Raw genomic sequence first — 22,888 nt, forward strand, 5'->3', positions numbered from 1 at the left:
GTGTTGAAGCCCGCCAAAGGCAAGACAAAGGGCTCAAATAGGTCTCAACGCACATAGTAGAACCCAAGAAAGACCCCTCAACCAGAAAATGGCAAAGAAAAGACGGGATATTTTGACAAATTGGTCGCCCATGGGTGCTGTACTGCAGCGGAGGGTTCAGCTTGCCGTTGAAACGCACAATGGTAGGAAAATGTAAATACTGCCGACAGCCATTTAGAGTAGTGAGGGTAACAAAAAATGTTACATGAGAATGTAGGTTAGGGGACTACTAGGTAACCCCCAAGCACTCCACATAAGATGGTGTGTGCTTGACCTACAAAGAAAAGGTTAGTAAAGTCAATTTTAATTTACTATTCATGAGAACTGTAGTTCACACAAGGAAATGTATTTAAACCTTGGGAAATCTAAAGGATTTCTGTGCGTCACCATACAAAAAGCAGATTAGTTTTATCAAACATTCTAATACTGCATAGAACCTACTGATATTGACCACTTTAAATACACGTGGTTAAGAAGAAACACCAAAGTATATGCAGCATTTATAGATTTCTCCACTGCGTGTGATACGATTTTAAGAGGGCGATTATGGATACTCAGATTGGAATATACTGGCTGGGTTGTTGATGTTATTACTTTACACTGACACCTCAATCCGAATTAGGCTAGATGGGGAAGGTGGCCTCACAGCACCATTTAGAACCCGATGAGGTGTAAAACGGGTGTGTGGTCACCGCCACAGTCTTCAACCTTTATCTTTCAGACATGGGGTTGGGGTTTATTTCATCGTTATTGTGCCCTGTGAAGGTTGGTTATTCCCTAAATTGGTTAGCATATGCCAACGATTTGGTCTTAGTTGACCATACCCCCAAAGGCCCAGAGGCTGGCAAGTTCACTCTGGGCAAATGCCGAAAGAAAATGGATTAGTAATAAACATACAGAAGAGTAAGACTGATATTCGCAAGAGGTCCATGTAAACCTTGAACCTACCAGTGTACACTTAATGATGAGAAACTGGAAAATGTTGATACCTATAAATATCTAAGGCTGCATTTACAGAGCAATCTAAAATGGGACAAACATTGGATTGAGACAAAACACACATGTAATGAAGCACTGAATGCAATAGATGTGTACCAACAACGTGGTATGTCTATTGAAACTGTCTTACTACTCTACCTAAAAGTTAGATCAATCATATGCTATGGCATTGAGCTATGGGGAAGGAACCACACAGACATTGAGGAAATATGAAGCAAGTGCGCTTCGTGAACTGTTTGGACTCCCTCTGACTCTACCAGCCGAGTTACGATATCTTGAATTAGATCGCTGGCACTACATATGAGGTAATTCGGTTAAATCATGCTCTTTTGTGACAAATGCTCAAAATCTCAAATGGGACCATGATTGGGGTATTTATCAAATCTTTTTGTAGACCTGACAACCATCTTCAACTGGGCACATTGGGGAAGTTGTTTTGTACGTGTATCAAATGGCAGGAAGATTGTTGTCATAGGAGACCGGATGGTGCAATCTATGATTAAATAACCAGGTTACTCACCATAGTGACCACCTTACTCCTAGTCCATAGTCGTTTCCTCCATACTTAATGAGACATTCCTCCGTCCTGTGGGACGGGACCGGAGCACTTTGTGAAAGAAGAAAGATTTGCTAAAATTTTAGTCCTTCCTCTTTTATGCGGGGTACTGCATGCGGCCGTAACCCCGCCCATCTTAGCTGAGCCCTGCGCATCGCCCATCAGTCCTTTTCTATGGCCAGGTCAGACCTTTAAGCAATAATAGAGGAACCTTATTAGAGGGGATGGCGGGCTAAGGAGGAGGAAAGGGGACTAGGAGTAAGGTGGTCACTACGGTGAGTACCAGTTAATTCTCCTATGTCCCGTCCCCTTTCCTCCATACTTATGGGAGATTCCCAAGCACTTCTCAAAGGAACTACGGGTGGATGGAAAATCCCTTATTGAAAAGGTACTTCAGCACAGCCTGGCCAAACTGAGCATTAGATCTGGAGCTCAGGTTTAGACAATGTTTACAAAAAGCCGATGGGGAGGCCCAAGTAGCCGCCTTTGCGATGGTCTCCCAGGGGACATTTCTGAAAGGCAACTGCGGCTGCCTTGCCCCGCACCAGGTGTGCATTTAATACCTTTAGGAGGCTGCAGTCCTTGGACAGTGTAAGACTCTTGATACAGGCAGCGATCCATCTGGCGGTAGTCGCCTTAGAGGCCAGTTTACCTTGTGGATTACCAAAAGTCACTAACAGTTGACAAGAGCTCCTAAATTCAGATGTTCTGTCCAGATAGAACTTAAGAGCCCTTCTAACATCCAAACTATGTAGAACTCTTTCCGCTTCTGAAGCTGGGTTTGGAAAGAAGACTGGCAGGGAGATTGATTCATATGGAAATCAGACCACCTTATCCTTGTGGAAAACCAAAAGGGGATGCTCCACAGAGAGCTTGGAGCTCACTCACCCACCTTGCTGAAGTAATGGCAACCTAAAAAAGACACCTTCCACGAAAGGTACTTAAGGTCCACCGTGGCCATTGGTTCGAACAGCTTATGGCACAACGCTGTAAGGACCACATTCAGATCCCACGTCAGGTGCGGCTTGTGAACCGGAGGATAAAGATGCGTCAAAGCCACAAAGTGCCTCTTAACCACTGGATTTGACAGTGAACAAGAGCACTGATCTGTGGACAGGTAGGCGCCTACCGCCGAAAGATAAGTCCTGCATGACACAACATGAATGCCCAATTCTGCTAGGTGAGACACGAAGGACAGCACCGTGTCAATCGTCGCCACCCTGGGGGGTCCAGCTGTTTGGCTAAGCACCAATGACAGAACCAAAGCCACTTACTCTTATACTGAGACCTCGTTGAGTGTTTCCTGGCTGCCTGAATTATTCGCATCTTATCAGCCGACAGGTTGAGATGCTCTAAAGACTTGAACTCAGGCACCATGCCGCCAAGTTGAATGACTGGGGAGGGGTGCCACAGGTGTTGATCCCACTGGCGAAGCAGATCGGGGCTCACCAGTAGCCTGATCGGTGTACACACCAACAGATGCTGAAGTTCTGAGAACCAGAACCTGGCCGGCCACCACAGGGCTATGAGCAGAAGAGAACAGTTCACTGTGTTCCTCAGCTTGCAAATCATTCGATGAATCAGTGGGAGAGGCGGGAAAGCATAGGCCCTCATGTTGTGCCAAGGAATCTCGAGAGCATCCCCCAGAGAGCAGGCTCCCAGATCATTTCTGGAGGCATACAGAGGAAGTTTGTTTGCCTATGTCATGAAGAGATCCACTTCCGGAGTGCCCCAACACAGGAATAACCGTGAGAGGATCTCCGCTTTCAATTCCCACTCGTAGCTGACCACTGTCCGCTGACTGAGGGCACCCGCTGTGACTTTCAGCTGGCCCGGGATGTGCACAGCTACCAGCCAGATGCCATGCTGAACCGCCCATTCCCAAATCTGGATGTCAGATCCACAAGAGGGGAGACTTAGTGCCCACCTGCTTGTTGATGTAATACATTGACACCACATTGTCCGTGCGGATACGGACCACTTTTTTTGGCAATGACCGGCCTGAACGCCTTGAGCGCTAGGAAAATCGTCAGAAGCTCCAGATTTATGTGAAGGAGATTGTCCTGAGGTGACCAAAGGTCTGAGATCTGAAGAACATCCAATGCACCCCATCCCAGAAGGGAGGAGTCCGTCGTGAGGGTCACCACCGGGGTTGGGTCTTGAAATCCCGCACCCACCGACAGATTGCTGAGACGCGAGCACCACACCAGGTCCGCTCTCATGGAAGCCGGAATCAATATCAACTTGGAGCCCGGATCCACAGCCTGACGCCAAGAACTCCGAAGAGACATTGGAGTCTGCCTCATCTTGAGTCGAGCAAGAGGTAGAGCCAATACGCACAAGGCCATGAAGCCCAGAAGCCTCTGGAACCACCAGGCCGACATACTGCGCAAACATCGGACACGTGGCTAACAGATCCACCATTCTGTCCCTCGTCAGGTAAACTCTGCAGTCGATCGCGTTCCAGCGAAAACCCAGGAAAATCAAGTCCTGAGAGACTGTCACGGAAGATTTCCGCCAGTTCACCGACAGCTCGAGATGGAACAGAAGTGCGAGGACAGACTGAAGATTGCAAGCGGCTTTCAATGGGCAAGGGCTACGTTACAGCCAATCGTCCAACTACGATACACATGGATACTCTGTAGACCAAGATGGGCTGCAATCACCAACATCTTCGTAAAGACACACGGTGCCAAGCTGAGGCCAAAAGGAAGCACTTGAAACTGGAAATGCTCCTCTCCAACAGAGAAACGCAGGTATTTCCGGTGTGGATTCCAGATCAGAATATGCATGTACACATCCTGAAGGTCCACTGCAAAGAGGACTTTATCTAAGCAGGCGTGATCTTGAATGTCTCTTTGGGTAGTAAAAGATTGAACTGGGAAAGGTCTAGGATGGTGCGCAGGCGGGTCTGGTTGGATTTGGGCAACGTAAACAGTCGGGAGTAGAAGCCCTCCCCTCTTTCCCCTAGGGGGAACGGGTTCCACTGCCCTGAGATCCAATAACTTCTGAATCTCGGCCCTGAGGGAGGGCGAACCCGACTGCTGGAAAGGAGGATTGATGGGTGGGGTAGGGGAAAGGGGTAAGCGGAAGCTCGCCCGAGTGACTGACAAGATCACCGGTCCTCTGAGTCTGCCACACCTCCAAATGAGACGGGGTCTCGTGCGAGCGCAGAGAACCCTCATTTGGCAGGTTTTTCAGTGGGGCACCACCTGAACCTGAGGAGGCGGCTGAGGAGCGGGAGAAAAACCGGCTCCGTTGCTGCATCTGGCGGGAGTTTCACAAAGGGGTATCGACTCAGTGATTTTCAATCGAGAAAACCCCTGAAACCAGAGGGCCGGGATTGTGACATTCTCTGCGTCCTAAAAGGTGGTTTTACCAGGACAGACAAGTATTTGGCGGTCTGGGTGCTATCCTTCGTTTTGGTCGGCTCCACATCCAGTGAGGAATGAAAAAGCTCATCAAGCAGCACGTCATCCATCCAAGCATAAGGCCCTGGGCCGAAGTGTCACCATGAGCCGCGGCCTCCAGCAGATCTTGAGCCAGGACCTTGGAGTCAGACAATCCCGCCTTAAAGGCCTCAAGTTTTTCAACCGGGATTAACTCAAACTCCGACAGACCTTTCCATATTTTCATATTCGTCTCCGCTAACACCAGTTCTGCATTAGCCCATTGTAGTTGCAGGGCTGAGGAAGCAAAAATCTTCCTCCCAAGGGAGTCAAGAAGCTTATCCCTTTCCCCAGGACCTGAGTAGCCGTCGTAGAAGAGGATGCTGCAGGCCTGGACTGCAAAGTGGCCGCAGCCACCACCATGGAGGAGGGGGGCGGACACGATGCCAAGGCCACCTCTTCCGAAGAATGCAGCCTGTAGCGCACGTCAATTTTCTTATTGACGAACAGTCCAGAGTGTGGCCTCTCCCAGACTCTACGGACCTCGGCCAAAACCTCCTTTTGCAAGAACAGGCCGGTACGCTCCAAAGGAGACAAGGTGAACGCCCCCAAAAGCACACCCTCCTGTGAAGCGGGTGCATCGGGCACTGGAACATCCAACACACATGTCCAGCACCCGGTCGTGAAAGGCTCCGATAGAGCGGGGCTGGTCTTCGCTGTCCTGATCGCCCTGCGTGTCATCCAACAGGTCAGGCTCTGGCTGAACCACATCAGGCACCACAACAATCTTGTCCACTGGGGACAACGGAGGCAAGGGTGGAAGAGTAGGGGGAGGCCCCGCAGGCAAGGGCAGCGGAACCACTGGAGACGCAGGTGGAACCAACGGCGCTGGCAGGCATAACTCCCTAAACAGACCCTTAAAATACTCCTTCATGGGGTCGGAACTCATACGTTTTTGAAACTTGCCAAAAAAGACGTCCTCCGCCGACACTTGGAGCGGCCGGAGGATGCCTTTCATTAGGGTAATTCCAGGGACGCAGTGGAGAGGGTTGCCAAGAAGGCCCATCCCAAGAGGCGTCCACATAAATCAAGGGTGCCGACGCCGCAGACAGCGAGACATTGTGCGGAAGGGGCATCCGGGCGTTCCGGTCACAAACGGGATGAAACGGATGTGCACAAGGAAACCGATGTTCACCTACAGAACCAATCCCTACACCCGAGGCCGATGGCGTAGTGGTCAGGGATACATCCAAAATGGCTGCCGTGGTCTTGGCGGAAAACAGCCGCCATTTTGTCAGCACCTGAGAACTGCGACACGTGTGGAAGGCAGGGGTCCCCACAGGTGGGTCAGGGGGCAGGGGGTCTTCATTTGAGCCTTTACACAAGGAACCTCGGCCGAGCCGGTACTGTACGGTCTAGGATGTTTTTGTGACATGCTTATAGCCAAACTAGCCTTCTCAGGAAGGACCTCGGTACTGCTGGTAAAGGAGGAATTACGGTTCAAAACCTCACTCCTTGCCCCATCAACAGCTCTGGAGTCACCGCAAGAGTGGGAACGATGAGTAACACCTTTCACTGACAAGGCCTTAATAGGCCTCGCAGAACAGTTGGTCACCTTAGCCTCTAAACTAGGGACCTCAGACCCGAGCCCGGTAGAAGCCTCTCCACGCCGGGCCTCGAACTTCCATTCGTATGAATAAGTCCAGCCGAGGCCTTGGGGCGCACCCCGGTACTTCTGAGGGAAGCTCCAATCAAGGGGGCCTCGGAGAGAGCTCCGGTACCCCACAACTCAGTAGAACTGGGTCTACAAACAGCCCCCACAGGAGGGGCCTCGGATTGTAATCCGGTGTCTACAGGGCCCTTACGGAGACCTTTGGAGAAAACTCGGGTACACTTTAGTCCCAGAGGGCACCTCAGGGGAAGCCCCGGTAACAGAGCGCTTGACGCTCCTCACAGACCGGGAAGGATTCCCCCGCCTGGGGTGACCTAAAAAGTAAGGAATTTACCGGGCATTTCTTCTTTTCGTCGAAGGATTGAAAATGAGTAGGTGGAGTACGCTGAAACACCTCCTCCCACCGCTCTGAGGCTGAAGTGCTCGGTCCGAAACAGAATTGCAATAAAAACACGAGTCTCACCAGTGGCCGGGACTCAAACACTCTAAACAAAGAGGATGGGTATCCGCCCTAGCTAAGCGTCGCTGACAGGATGAACAATTCAGGAAGTCTAGCTGAAATGGCATAGACCGACTATCATGCGATCGCTAGCGAGAACGAGAGGAGGAAATTGGAAGAAAAAACCTTCCGCAGATGCAAGTGCATCCAGTCTCGAATGAGCGGAGAAAAGGACAGATGGGCGACACGGAGCCAAGATGGATGGTGTTACAGCCGCGTGCAGTACCCCGCGTAAGAGGAAGGACCAACATGTTTGCAAAACTTTGATGCTTTTACAAAGTTCTCCGGTCCCGTCCCACAGGACGGAGGAATGTCTCATAAGTATGGAGGAAAGGGGACGGGACATAGGAGTAAGTCGTATTAAGCTAAAGATGGTTGAACCTAGTAAGGAACAGAACTTAATCTGTTCACCATGAAAAATCACACCAACTTCAGTGAATATATATTAAGCAAGAAGATTAAGCCACAATACTTAATTGCATATCCAAATAGGGCAATTGCAAGACAATACATACGGCTTAAATTCAATGCTAGTACTGACTTACTGACTCAGGGTGTCCAGTTGGGGGATCCACCGTAATAAAAGCTACTGCAGATTGTGTGGTATTGACACTCTTGAACATCTCTTGCTAGATTCTGAAAGCTTAGTAGACTTGCTTTGGAAATACCTAATTGAGTATCACAATAGATTCAGTAGAGACAATCGTAAGATATGGCCTGCATTTCTTAAAGGTTGTGATTTAAATCTGATATTTTACTTATTAACATTTTATTGGAAGTGTACTGAAATTATGAAGATACTGACTTTAACAGTGGCTTTATGTTAAATTTTTTATCGTGTAATATGCTCTCAATTTTAAAAAGTTATTTTGATCCCCTTAAGTGCCAAGGACGAGGTATCTCGTCCTTGGGATTACCTCCAGGTTGCCAAGGTCGAGATAGCTCATCCTTTTAGGCACTGTTTTGTGTCATCCCTGCAAAGCAGGGATCACAAAACTAATCCAACCCCCGGGTTATGTGAGGGGGAGGTCCCCCCTCACTGCACAGGGGCTGGATTACCTTCAGTTTCATGTCAGCATGCGTAAACATGCTGACGTGAAAGTAATTTCAACGCGGCAGCCATTTCAGGCTGCCGCGGTGAAAGAGAAGGTGAGTGCCCTTCTCCCTCTCCCTCGATCTTCAGCTGTATTTCAAGCCCGAGATCGAGGGAGGTGGTGTTGGAAACGGAAGATTTTCCTCTTTACGACGACACCTTTTGTGAAAGCATTGCTGGGCACGGATGGGGCGCAGAGCACTCGATCCACGCCCAGCATTGCCCACTAGACCACCAGGGATTTGTTTTGAAAGCGGGGGAGGTGGGGCTGCTTACAGTAAGCATCCCTTTCGCCCAGCCCCCAAAGCATGGGGGCACATATGGATAACCCTGGGGGCAGATGACTGACCATCTGCCAGCAGGGAAGGGGCAAATTGGGAGAAAAAAATGATTTGGGTGGGGGCCACTAGCCACCAGGGATTTATTTTACATAAAAGGGGGTGTCCCTCTCCCCCGGAACCCAAGGGGAAATGGGGCACCCCTTGTAGCCCTCCCTGGGGCAGGGAGGGTTGAGATGCCTCCCTTTCATTTGGTGTGGAGGGAAGAGGGCCAACCCCCCCCATTACATTAGAAAATACCCCGGAGGTTTAGGGTGTCCCTCAGCGCCCCCTAAAGTGTAGTGTACCATTTTCTGTTCTTTTCTTTAACCAAACTTCCCTTGGCACAGATGGGCACATTGGTGTGCCAATCTGCCCCCAGGGTGGACAAATCTTACTGCCTCACCCACTGGGGGGCCAGTTCCATGTTTTTTGGTGGCACTCCGCCCATCCCAAATGGAAGGGGCACCTCATGCAGCCGTTCGACAGAGCCCCAGGGACAAAAATGTCAGACAGGCACGCCAATGGGTGGGCCAGTAGGTTTTGGGGCTGCCTGGGGCAGAATGGCACACTATTGTGCCCATCTGCGCCAAGGGGAGTTGGGTAAACAAAGGAAAAAAATGGTAGATGGCAATTTAGGGTGCTGTGGGGCACCCCAAGCCGCCGGGGAATTCTCTAATGGGAAGGGGTGCGGCCCCCTCGACCCCTACCCACAATGGAGTGTGGGCAATGTCATGCAGCCCTCCCTGGGGGCAGATATCTGCTCCTAGGAAGGGACACTTGACCCCAGGGATGAGTGCCCCTCCCCCTTATATGCCCCCAGGAAGGGCTACACAAGATACCCCAACCCTCCATTGGGGAGGGTGGAGGTGCACCCCCTTCACATTACAAAATTCCACGGCGGTTTAGGGAGCCCCCCTAAAGTGCAGCCTGCCATTTTCATTTTTTTTCTTTGTTTACCAAACTAGCCTTGGCGCAGATGGGCTCATTGGTGCGCCAATCTGCCCCCAGGGTGCCGCAAACTTTCTGCCCCATCCATTGGGGGCCTGTCTGATGTTTTGGGGTGGGCTTCTCCCCCACCCCAAATGGAGTGGGGGCACCTCATGCAGCCCTCCCTCGGTGCAGATTTCTGCCCGTAGGAAGGGAAAAATGTGTTTTCACTCGGGGTCAGGTTCAGTAGACCCCCAGGGATGACTTGCAGGGGGGGGAAGGGGTAGCATGATTGGAAAGTAGGAGTGTAGATTTGTTTTTGCTGGGGTGACCGTAGGTAACGTTTGTTTTGTTTACAGCTTTCTACACGAGCAGCTGCAAAGTTATGCAAGTACTGTTTATTCTATGGTTAGGGCCCACTGGGTGAGACTGTGGGTGGATCGATGTGTGGGTGGAAATAGGCTGTCTGGGCAGATATTTTGGTGGGCTGGGACACAATGCAGGGGTAGGCCACAAATTGCCCCCATGCCAGCAGAACATTGGTGTTTCCCTGGGAGCGGATGTCTACCATGTGGGATGTCCGTCTGCAAGCCCAGGCTGCACCTCTGGCTGTGCTATGTTACAGATGTCACCTCCAGGGAGGAATGGGGATCCGGAGCTGCCGCTGTGCTTAGGGGACATAGACCCAGATGGTACATGGATATTCAAGGCCGGGGACATAACCCCCAACCATCCTTGAGTTGCGGCTGGACTGCATTACAGCTTTTCCCTTTGGGGAGGTATTGGCACACTGCCGGGTCTCCCTGGTTGGGAGAAGCTGTAACGCAGGCCAGCCAGAGCTGCAGCAAAGTCGGCGGTAATGTCCCTGTCCTTGGGCACCCTTCTCCCATGTGGGTCTTTGGCGGGGCTTGTGGGTAATACATTGAGGAGATTTGCGCAAGTCAGACATATTTGGATTCCCACAGATGTCTTCCGAAATGCATGAGGTATCGCCTATTTTCCTTGCTGGCTTCCACACCCTAGGCCCAAATCTGTAGGTTGCCCACATAAACAAAATTACTGTGCCGAAAGGCTTGGGGTTACCAGTGGGTTAGCATTTTCCTTTTGCGCCCAAGTAGGTGCACCCACACATGTGAGGTACCGTTTTTGTCGGGACACCTGTGGGAACGCGTGAAGGTACGATATCTGTTGGCGACGTGTTTCGGTGAGTGGACAGAGTGAAACCTCTGAAGTTGGCTGGAAATAAACAATTCTGGCTCTGGCCACCCACCGAAACACGCCACCACCACATGGCCTACTTTCGCGCGTCCCCACACGTGTCCCGATGAAAACGGTAACTCACGTGTGGGTGCAACTACCTGGGCGCCAAGGGGAAAGCCTAAAACACAGCTAATCCCAAGTCTTTTCCGATAGCTGAATTTCAGGATTTTTTTCCGAAGTGCCCCCCATACAGATATGGGCCTAGGGTGTCCAAGCCACCAAAGAAAACAGAAATCCCATGCATTTCCGAAAAGAGGACACCTTTGGAAATCCACAAAGGTCTGCCTTGCGCAAATCGCCCTAGAATTTATTACCCAGAACCCCCGGCAAACTCCAAATTTGTGGGGGGCTGATGAGGGGGAGGAAACAATTTCTGCACATCTCACTCTGCTCACCCACCGAAATATACTGCCAACACCACATGGCCTACCGTCCCACGTTCCCGCAGGTGTCCTACCTGGGCGCAAAGGGGAAAGCTTAATAAAACATGGCTAACCCCAAGTCTTTCGGCACAGCATAATTTCAGGAATTCTGTGCATGCGCACACCCTACAGATTTGGGCCTAGGGTGTCCAAGCTACCAATGAAAACCGGGAATCCATGCATTTCCGAAAAGAGGACACCCGTGGGAATCCAGAGGTCTGCCTTGCGCAAATTGCCCTGGTTTTTATTACCCCCAATCCCCGACAAAGTGTGATATTTCGTGGGGAAAACACACAATGTTCCCTTTGTCAGGGGTTCTGGGTAATAAATTCTGGCCCGCTTCGCACAAGTCAGACCTCTGCATTCCCACGGGTGTCCTCTTTTCAGAAATGCATGGGGTTCCCAGTTTTCCTTGGTGGCTTGGATACTGTAGGCCCTCATCTGTATCATGTGCGCTTCAGAAATAAATCCTGAAATTCAGCTGTCTGAAAAGACTTGGGGTTAGCCGCGTTTCAGGCTTTCCCGTTGGCACCAAGGTAGCTGTACCAACTCATGTGAGGTACTGTTTTCATCGGACACCTGTGGGAATGCGAGAAGGTAGGCCATGTGCTGGTAGCAGCGTGTTTCAGTGGGTGAGCCGTGTGAAATGCGCAGATTTTTTTGTTGTTGCCAATTTCAACTTTTCCAGGGTTTCTAGGTAATAAATTCTGGCCCGATTTGCGCAAGTCAGAACTCTGCAGATTCCCACGGGTGTCTGCTTCAGAAATGCATGGGGTTCCCCATTTTCCTTGGTGGCTTGGACACCCTCTAGCCCATATCTGTATGATGTGCACTTCAGAAATCCTGAAATTCAGCTGTCCGAAAACACTTGGGGTTAGCCGTGTTTTAGGTTTTCTGCACAGGTAGGTGCACCCACACATGTGAGGTACCGCTTTCGTCGGGACACCTGTGGGAAGGTATGAAATTTGTTGTGTTTGTGTGGTTTTCATAATGTTTCGACCCATTTGCTGGTGCCCTTTGTCACACAACTCTTTCCTTTCGCAAATGTGCCCTACATTTAATCACTGCTTTAGGTACCATACACTTTTGTAACCTGCACAAGTCACCTACACTTGAAAAGGTCTGCCTGAGCCCTTTCAAAAAATGTATGCTTGCTGTTCCTCACCACATTGGTTTTCCCGATTTACACATGCTAAGTAAGTCTGTTCAGGCCGTAAGCATAAAACTCCTGTGTACCATGGCTCAGTGTTTGGCTTGTGGTGTTGCTGGTTTTGTGCAACACTACAAAAAATGTGTGATTTCCCAACTGCAAGAGTTGGGGGAATGTAGTGGAGCATTTTTCTCAAAATTCATAGAAGCCATTGCCGTACCAAGCCAACCATGTCCAGCACTTACTTGGAGTCATTTTCCCGCTCCCCTCCACACCCCAAACTATGGAATTTTCCCCTACCTAGTTGCCCGACATGCGCAAATCACCCCTTCCTAAACTTGGAATTTTGTCTACTTTTCAGAAATGTATGCCTGTCCTCCAATTCGGCTTTCCTACCATTTTCTTCCATTCCGTCCACACATGTCCAATTGGCAAAAATGGGCAAAATCGCCTACCTCTCACAAAACGGTTGATAACCACATCAAAATAATGTTTTTTCATTTCCACTTAACCTGTTCTTGAAATCCAGGAAATTGGGGAATTCAGCACAGCAAACCATTTGTTCCTATTTCTTACAAGGATAAAACCACAGGCTTCTTTGTACATCATTTTATTGCCATTTTTTGAAAAACCCCAAATGTTCACCCTTTTTGGTTATTTGTTCTCACCCCCGTTCCCCTGCAACCTAGGATTCCTGGGTGGTGTTACGTCCGCCTACATGCGGGGGGAAAAAGGGGGCCAAATTTGGCCGAGATATCTCATGTAACAAAAGTTACAAGGCATTGAATGACAACATAACAAAATCATCAAAAAAGGCCTGGGCACATGGGGTGTGGAGGGCAACCCATGGAACTTAAAGGGTTAACAAAGAATTATATTATGTAAATTGTATGTATTATAATGAAGGGAATCATACTGTGTTGGTTATGTTGTATACACAAAGCTTGTTAAATGTGTATTAAATAAATAAAAAGCCGATGCCTATTGAATTTGTCAGATTCCAAAAACCATGAAGACAAAATCCAAATCAGGTAAAAACACGAGCGCGAGGAAAAGTTCGGTCTCACTCCAGGGCTAAAATTAAAAAGTCCTAAGTGAAGCAAAAGAGCTGGGGATCTCGAAGGTTGAAGGGAATTAGCACAGAACTGAGAATTCACCCCAACATTGCCTTACACAGCGAAGTGGATGATTGGGGCAAGCAGCCACTGAAAGGAGCGACTATGGGAGGGCATGAGGGGCAACGAGTCTGCTGCTCTCCCAGACCCTGCGAACCATCACCACTGACAGGTGCACATATATTTAAACAGGAGAGGACAGAGCATAATGCTGGGTATGCAACTCAAACGAAATCTTTAATGGAAGCGTGTACTTTACCTTGCTGGAAACGAGGTGGACCAGGAGGAACTTCTTGGTTTGGGTCAACTGGAGGTTCTGGTGTCAATGTATCAAACTGCTCCCGGCTGATCATGTTTACCTTCTTGAAGTTCTCAACCTCTTGCTTTAGTTGAAATAAAATGAAATACATTTAGAAAGATAGGGATGATTATCTGCCTGAAGCAAAGTAAAAAGATGAATGCACAACTATCAAAATGAATATCAAAAGCAACATCTAAAATTAAGGCAAAGAAATGACCCCTGCAACATCCTTCAGATGGAGCCAATCTAATTGATTTTTTACAGATTCTCATTTGACTTCAATCCCATGGCACATTCATAAGGCGATACAGACCAGTTTAACAGCACTACAGATTAAACTAATAGCCAGAAGTGATTGTTTTACAGTATTCTGTAAAAATAATAAATTACTCACTGATGTGACTAACGTATTCTTAGTCCATAGTCCCCTTTCCTCCATACTGCATGGGCGTCCCTTGCGAGGGCCTGAAGACGGAACATTTTTCACTAGAAAAATCTTCCACTGAATTTAGAGGCGCTGCTCTGACTCCGCCCTCCGGCACCACACCTCAGTCCCAAAAGACGCGTCGACAATAGATTTACCATTGCCTAATGACACCAGATTATTAGGGGGAGGATGGTGGGACTATGGACGTTAGTCACTACGGGGAGTAACCTATAATTACTCTTGCGTCCCGTCCCATTTCCTCCATACTGCATGGGCGATTTCAACTGAAGGTAGCCCCAGGGTGGAGAGGCGTTCCCTGCTTAAGCAAACACGTTCCGGAGAACTGCCTATCCAAAAGCTGCATCCGACCTGGAGCCAGCATCCAAACAGTAATGCTTGCAGAAAGCTGATGGGCTGGCCCATGTGGCCACCCTGCTTATGACTTGCCAGGGGACATGGCGCTGATAGGCGATGGCCGTTGTCTTGGCCCCGACCGTGTAGGCATGCATGTTCACCGGAAGGGGTCTATGCTGGCCCTTGTACGCTTCCTTGTTGGCCGAGACCATCCAGCGGGAAATAATGGAGGCTTTGGAGGCCTGATGGCCTGGCGCTGGCAAAAGTGATGAACAGGGCATCTGACTTGCCGAAGCCCTTTGTCCTGTCCAGGTGGAGTTTCAGGGCACGCCTGACATCTAGGCAGTGCAGAACTCTGAGACTCGTCCTTCGGGTCCACAAAGAATGTAGGAAGGACGATGATCTTGTTTAAGTGAAAGGCTGATGGCACTTTAGGTAGAAATGCCGGATGGGTCCGCAGGACCACCTTATCCTTGTAAAAGGTAGTGTACAGCTCTGAGGAGACTAGGGCCTGGATTTCACTGACCCTGCGTGCCGATGCGAGGCCAACTAGCAGGGCCGTCTTGATGGTGACCAGCGTGATGTCCGCAGACGACATAGGCCCAAATTGCTTGTGTGCGAGGGCACCCAAGACTAGGTTCAAATCCCACATGGGGTGTGGCTTCCTGATGGGCGGGTAGAGTCTAGCGAGTGCGGCCAAATATCTCTTGACGATAGGGTTGGAGAAGACCACCCTCCTCCGAATTCCTGTAGGCCCCAGTGGCTGAGAGGTGTGTGCGGCAGGTGTCCACCTGCATGCCAGAGTTGGCGAGCTGAGAAGGACAGCACGTCGTCCAAAGAACACGCCAGCGGGTCTATAACCTTGGAATGCGCCCAGTGGCAGAACCTGATCCATTTACTTTTATAGGGGACTCTGGTAGCCTTGCCCCCTGTATGATTTCCAGATTGGCTTCGGATAGGTTTAGGTGGCTGAGGGTCACTTGCTCAGGAACCACACTGGAGGGACAGCTTCTGAGGGGCAGTGTGTACGACCTTGCCCCCCCCCACCCTCCCTCTGCTGAGTCAGATGTGCTGGGCCTGTCGGGAGGTGGATTGGAGATACCGTTGAGGGGCTGAGCAGCTCTGAGGACCATGGCCTGGCTGGCTACCACGCAGCCGTCAGAATGATGTTGAGCTGGTGCGACTCCTTGAACTTGCAAAGCACTCTGAATCAGTGGAGTGGGTGGGAAGGCGTATGCCGACATGCCACTCCCCTGGATCCATAAGGCGTCGCCCAGGGAGCCTAGGCCCTGCCCCTGCCAGGAGGCAAACTGGGAGCACTTCCTGTGCCTGGTGGCTTGTTGGCTCCCAACCTGCTGATTCTGTCCGCTTCCAGGCTGGATTCCCCCAGAATGTGGACTGCCGTGAGGAAAATCTTGTTCTCCAAGGCCCATTCCCACATGCGGATGGCCAGTCTGCACAGGGAAGGGACCTGGTTTCCCCCTTGTTGATTTAGTACATACTGGTCGAGTTGTCTGTCTGGATGAGGACAACCCTTCCCTTGAGACGTGGGAGGAAGGCTGAGCGCCAACCAGATGACACTCAGTTCCAGCTAGTTGATGTGGCATTCTTGTTCTTGACGGGTTGATGTGCCGTGGACCGAGAGGTCCTCGAGGGTGGCTCCCCAGCCCACTAGGGAGGAGTCTGTGGTAATCACCACCTGTGGGGCGTGGGGCCTGAAGGGCTTGCCCGTCGCAGGTTTCAGTCCCTGGACCACCATGTGAGGTCCGGGTGGACAGATGGAATCTTGATCATTTCGGCCTGAGAGCCCCTCTCCTGGTTCCACGATGCTGAGAAGTGGAGTTGAATCCTCCTCATCCTGAGTCTTGTGTGGGGGACGGCCAAAAGTACCGCTGCAAAAAGGCCCAGTAGATGCTGGTACCACCAAGCTGAAGTAAAGCCTCGGCTAAGGAAGTGGGACGTGGCCCTCCTGATGGCTCCGATCTTGTCCTCAGAAGGGGAAGACGCTCTCGGAGCGTGTGTCCCAGATGAGGCCCAGGAAGGTAAACCACTGTGTGGGCTGCAGTTGTGTCTTGAGATTGAGCGAAAAGCCCAGGTCGTATAGCGTGTTCATCAGTTCATGGGAGGAGTGGTGCACTGCTTGAGATGTAGCCCTGACGAGCCAGTCGTCTAGGTAGGGGTATATATGGAGGCCTTGAGCCCAGAGGAGGGCTGCCACCGCATTCATGAGTCTGATAAAGACCCTGGGGGCCGAGTTGAGGCCAGAAGGGAGGACCTTGTACTGAAAATGGCAGTCCACGACCCTGAACCGTAGGAAAGAACGATGGGGTTGCCAGATTGGGATGTGCAGATAGGCATCCTTCAGATCCAGGGAGCACATCCATTCTCCCCTGCATAATGTCTCCGCAATAACAGCTGGTGTCACCATCTAGAACCTCTGGAGAGGTAAGGAGAGGCTGAGGGTGGAAAGGTCCTGTACAACTCTCAGGTCAGCCTGGTTCTTTCTGAATGGCAAAGATCCTGGAGTAGAAGCCCGATCCTGGCTGGGACTTTACCCACGGTCTGGCTCAAGACGAGCGACCGAATCTCTGCCAAAAGAGTTGTCCCCACTTGCAGGAGGGGAGGAGGGAGGAGAGGCAGGAATAGGTAGACTACCCCGAGGATACTACCAACAGGATCCAGGGGTCTGCAAAGTTCTGTTGCCAAAAGTGTGCGTGAAGAGCAAGCCAGGCCCCCACTGGTGACACGTGGACCCGTAAGGTCGGTCATGACTTCTTACCCTCGGAGGCGGAGGACTGGAAAAAGCCCCTGCCCCCACCCCCCTTTTGATGCTTGCGCCGACTAGGAGTCGGCGAGCGTTCCTGCCATCTAGACCTCCGTCCCTGGAAGCAGCGGAAGCCTCCAGATTAGCTACCCTTATCCAAGCGTTGCCGAGATTGGAGTACGCTTTGGGCGTGGTCTTGGTCAGAATGGATGATGACTTAGCCATCTGAGAACTATTCTTCTTGTCCAGCACTTTGTCTGTGCTGGAGTGAAAGCGGTCACTGCCCTCGAAGGGCAGGTCTAAAATACATTCCTGGACATCCGGGTTGAACTTGGTTGCCTGAGCCAGGCCATCCTTCTCATGACTGTGGCAATACAGATGGCACGTACAGAGGTATCGATGTGTGCCAGAGTGGACTTCATGATAGCCTGAGCCACAAGCTTGGCTTCGGCTAGCCCCGCCTTCAAACGTGATTGGCGAGTTCCATGAGGAAGTTGGCAATTTCACACCATAATCTCTTGTTAGCGGCTGCCAGCATGGTGTCTGCGTTGGCCTGTCGCAGGTGCAAGGAAGCATTGGAACACAGCTTACTGTATGCCTCCAAGGTTTTCTCATCCCTGCCTAACAGCACTGTAGATGAAGACTAGGACGACTGAGGCTTGGAGTACAGTGATGCTGCAGCGATCACCGAGGGGTGTGGCTGAGGGTGGGAGGAGGGCAAGAGTGTATCCCCCTCCATCTGCCTGTAGTTGGTGTCCAGGCGGCGGTTGACTGGCTGGACACAGTGGGGTTTGAGCCAACCCTTCTTGGCAAGGGACACCACGATGGTCTGTAGTGGAATTCTTTTCAGGCAGACTGGCGCCTCGTGAGGGCTTCGGCGAGGACGCCCTCTGTGGCTGTTCGACCTGGGCCTGGGGAGGCCCAGGTATTCCGCCAGACTCGAGATACCTTCGTGGAAGGCCCTGGCTGATGATGGCATGTCAGGATCCTCCTATCAGTATCCTGGGGGATCCTGTGGAGGAGGAGGCTGGGGCAGAGGTACCACCGCCAGAGGCTGAGGAAGAGGAGGAGGAGGCTGGTATGGAACCGCCTGCGGAGTAGACTGAGGAGTTGGAGGCGGCTGCCCCATGGCCAGAGGTGTCGGCAGAGGCATTTGTGGTGCCGCTAGCATAACGGGAAGGACTTCCCTGACTGCGTCCTTGACGATAGCCCCCATATCTGGAGACTTCATGAGGCTGAGGAACCTCTCAAAGATCTGGTCCTCGCTGGCTGAGGAAGAGGAAGGCACCGACAGGGTAGCTATAGGCAGCTGAGGCCACTGCTAACACTACATACGGATACAAGGGAAACAGCCTTGCGCATAAGTGTAGGCCGTAGGCCACGTACCTGATTGATGCCAGTCACACCTCGATACACGTTCTTTGCAGAAGTCCTGCAGAGGAATCAAACGGGTGTCCTTTTCTGGCACGTCGGCCATCTTGTTGAGCTGCCTACCACGTGGCTGCGACGTGTAACTCGGCTCGTTGGTGTGAGCCTCTGCCAAGTCTCTTATGTGAGAGGCGTGCGACTTCCCCCCCGCTCTTCGGGCCCGTGCCCGGTAGGTGTACCAACCTTGACCCGGGAGTCGTTAGAGCTGCGTTCAGGCGCCTGCTCAGAAATGCTGCCGATAACAGGGCATAGCCCCTCTGCCATGATGCCGGTACAAGGGCACAGGCCCGGTTATGGAGCCTAGCGGCCCCTCAACCTTGGCACCAGGAGTATCCAAGGACCCCACAGCCCTACGACAGCCTCGGTGTGTGTTGGTATAAGGACCAGACCGGTCGCTCCCGCGTAGGGGAGCCCCTGGGAAGGAGTCTCCCTTGCGAGGTGCAGATGAAAATATAGGCCCTACCTCAGGAATGGATCGATGCTTCACGAATCTCTTGAGATCCTCAGACTGAGCCCGCCGAAAGAGTTCTCCACCTGGCAAGTCTGTTCCTCAGTGCTTTCGAGGACAGCGAGCCGCATGCCAAACAGGCTTCCCAACCGTGGTCTGGGCCAAGGCAACGTAGGCAGAGGGCATGGGGGTCTGAAATTGGGAAGAGCTCGTTGCAGGATGGTCACCCGCTGAACCCCGTCGAAGTTGACATGCGCTGGGGAGGAAATGTGGCATCTGAGGACCGAGTACCTATTGAAAAAAGACAAAAGAAAATAGAGGAAGAATTTGTGTGGAATTAAATGGCCGAAGCCAAACCCAGGAGCGCTAGTGAATTTGGCCTGTTCCAGTTAACGCGAAAAAGGGGAGTGAGGTGTGGCGTCGGAGGGCGGGGTCAGGGCAGCGTATGCTTCCAGGGCCACGCCTCCGTGCAACTCTAAATTTAGTGGGGAAGATGATTTTTCTGGTGAAAACTGTTCAGTCTCCCGTCGCTTGCGAGGGACGCCCATGCAGTATGGAGGAAAGACGGGAGTACAAGTGAAGCCAAGTTAGGATTTGAGCATCAAAGACTAACATTTAGTCACCTTATCTACTTTAGTTGGGAGATCTAAATCCATGAAACATAGAAAACTTCAGTACTTCAAGTCCATAGACACCTTTCCTCCATCCTTGTGGGCGTCCCCCAACATGGGGATGGTACCGGAACCTTTGGCGGGGAAAAATTGAGCTTCCACTTTCAATTTAGTATAGCACGGGGGGAGCGGCCTCGGGAACCGCCCGCCGCCTAACTCAGTACCCTTTCAACACAGCCGCTTAGATATGTGGCTACACCTAGACCTATCAGTCCCTGACACTATCGGGGGGGGGGCAGGTAGGACGTATGGCGGAAAGGAGACTATGGACTGAGTAGTCTAGTCACTACAGGGAGTAACGTTAATTACTCGTACGTCCCGTCCACTTTCCTCCATCCTTGTTGGTGATTCCACCGAAAAAGAACATGGGGTGGAGCTGTGACAACCTGCCTCAACTAGGATGAAGAGAAAAGTTTCTTCATAACTGCCTTACCAGAGTCCATGCACTAGTGCCTACAGAAGGCAGACTGAGTGGCCCAAATAGCCACCCTGCTGATGACATCTCCAAAAAGCATGTCTCTGAATCGTGATGGCCGCTGACTTTGCTCCAACGGCATGGGCATTAATCCCCACAGTTTTCCCATGGCCGTATAAGCCTCCAAAATGGCCTGAACCATCCACAGGCGATGAAAGCCTGAGAGCTGGGGGAAGGAGCACCCAAACGTCAGATAGCCACGGACTTCCTGAAGGATTTCGTCTGGGATAGCTACAACTTGATGACCCTCTTGCGGTCCAAGGAATGCAGAGCCGGGTCTGCTTCTGACTGCAGGTTCGGGAAGAATAATGGCAGGCAGATCTCTTGATTGCAATGAAATGGGGAGACAATCGTGGGTAAGATATGTGGGCAAAATGTCATTGTGAAACGTGCTGAACGGCTTGCTCGAGGACAAAGCCTGCAGCTCGCCAATAAAAACCACCTTTAGCATCACAAACAGGATGTCCACAGATGCCATTGACTGAAAGGATTGTTTATTTATGTCCATGACCAGATACAGACTGAACTCCAGAATGATACAGGGGTGCCTAAAAAGCCAATAAGCTGTTCAAAGGACAGGATCCAGCCCCTTGTAGAGTGGCCAATGGCAGAACCTAGTCCATTTGCCCTTATACTGGGACCGGGTCAAGAGACTCCTGGCCAGTTGAATGATGTCCCAGTTGTCATCTCAAAATTGAGCGGGCTGAAACGTAAACTGATCAAGGACCATGCCGCCAGGGCCGGATGCTCCACTGCCCTGCTGAGTAAGGAAGCCCCGGCTGGTATCCAAAGATGGACGGGACCTTGGGAGCACAACTGCAGAAGATGCAACTCACTGAGGCCCAGAACGCAGAGAGTTCGTTGGAGCAGAGGGGTGGGCGGGCACGCATAACACCTGTGGTCGTGTCAACAGATCTGAAAGGCATCTCCCAGAGTCCCACGACCTGCCCATGATGCAGACTGGGGCACTTGACATTCCGGGGGGATGAAACATATCCAGATCTGTGAACCCCCACGCTGGAACAGAGGCAACAAGGAGTTGTCGTGCAACTCCCACTTGTAGGTCCCCAAGTGACTCGGCTGGTCTGCTTCTACATTGCTGTCCTTCGGTAGGTGGACTGCCGAAATCCAAATCCTCTCCGCAAGGGCCCATTCCCATATCGAAACAGCCTCCATGCATCAGAGGGGTAGGGGGTGGGAGGACAGGTGACACCCTGCTTCTTCAGGTAAATTGTGGTAGAATGGTCTGCCCTGACCAGAATGGACATGTCCCTGATTAGGGGGAAAAACGCCTTGAGGGCCAGGTCCACTGCCCGGAGCTCCGCAGATTGATCTGGACCGTATTCCATGAATCGCGTAGCCCTCCAGACTGATAGAGAAGAGTCCATCACCACCAATAAAGGCTCCGAACAGGTGAAGGGGCTCCACCGATAACATTTCTTCTAATGCAAATGCCCGTATGCCTCAAGGCACACAAAAGAAAATACAGACGGAGGGCCTAATGAAAGGAGACACAGCTGATCGATCTAGTCAAAAAAAGTGCGACAACCCCTTTCTTAAAACAGGGCAAGGAGGTAACAGATTGTATTTTGATTGTAAGAACATTCCATTCCTTGGATGTCTGCATTGAGAAATTGCATCCATGAAATTTAGACAGTTTGAAACTTGACAGAATTTATCCAAGTCCTCCGACTAAGGCACGAGCAGGTTTATCAGGTATCAATTTATTTGGTAAATAGAGAGTGGCAGTGGATGACCAACATGTGTGAGCCAGTGAGTTTTGAGAGATCCTGCGCACCACAGGCAACTAGTGTATCTTTTTCCTGGCCTCAGGGCCATGATCATGTGTTCGCAGACCGAAGACGGCGCAAACTGCACTGTTCTGAACCAACTGCAAGGACTGGCTGGATATTTGACTTCGTAGTCCCTGCTTAGTGACTATTGCAGTAATCCATTCTCAAATTGACAAAGGCCAATGCCGAAGTAGATCTGTTCTCAATAGAGATATAGGGCCCGATTTGGTTAAGGAGTTTGATCACGTAACCACAGGAGGTCCCCAATATGGGATACATGATCTTTCATATTAAGCTCTCCATCAACGTGGACACCCAGTGTTTTAACACTGGTGGACACAGGGACCTGGCTATCAGCAATGGCAAAATTCTTGTACGAAGTATCAAGTTTGTTTAACCTGCAACTAGTTGCCACAATAAATTCAGTCTTGCCATCGTTAAAAGCAAGTGAATTTCTAGTCATCCAGGACTGGATAGCCGAGTAGACGTCATTAAGTGTCTCAGTCCAATTTGTAGTCCCTAGAGAGTTTAAAGACCACCTGGTGTTGACAGCATAGTTAGTATAACGGATATGCAGACCATCACGCAAATCCAGTAATCTGATGTAAATTATGAATAGTGCGGCCGAAATACAGGATTCCCTGAGGCACGCCGGCATTAAGTGTGCCGGGAAGCGACACAGCCCCCTCCATGGCCACTCTTGATACTCGTGGACAATGGGAAAAATGCCACCCAGTCAGCAGCCACCTGGGTGCAGCCGGCCAAACTCTTCAACCTGAATATTAA

General features: G+C 51.0%; 1 protein-coding gene across 4 annotated transcripts in view; it reads right to left on the bottom strand.

Moving 5' to 3' along the window:
• Positions 1–22,888, bottom strand: part of LARP1 (La ribonucleoprotein 1, translational regulator) — a 1,174,773-nt gene that overhangs the window by 450,358 nt on the left and 701,527 nt on the right. For all 4 annotated transcript variants that reach the window (XM_069653974.1, XM_069653972.1, XM_069653971.1 and 1 more), the window contains one exon: positions 13,701–13,824. In XM_069653974.1, coding sequence (XP_069510075.1) covers positions 13,701–13,824 — 124 coding nt within the window. The remainder of the gene's footprint in view (positions 1–13,700; positions 13,825–22,888) is intronic.

This window comes from Ambystoma mexicanum, chromosome 3q, assembly GCF_040938575.1.
Source record: "Ambystoma mexicanum isolate Mex_15411 chromosome 3q, UKY_AmexF1_1, whole genome shotgun sequence".
NCBI classification, from domain to species: domain Eukaryota; kingdom Metazoa; phylum Chordata; class Amphibia; order Caudata; family Ambystomatidae; genus Ambystoma; species Ambystoma mexicanum.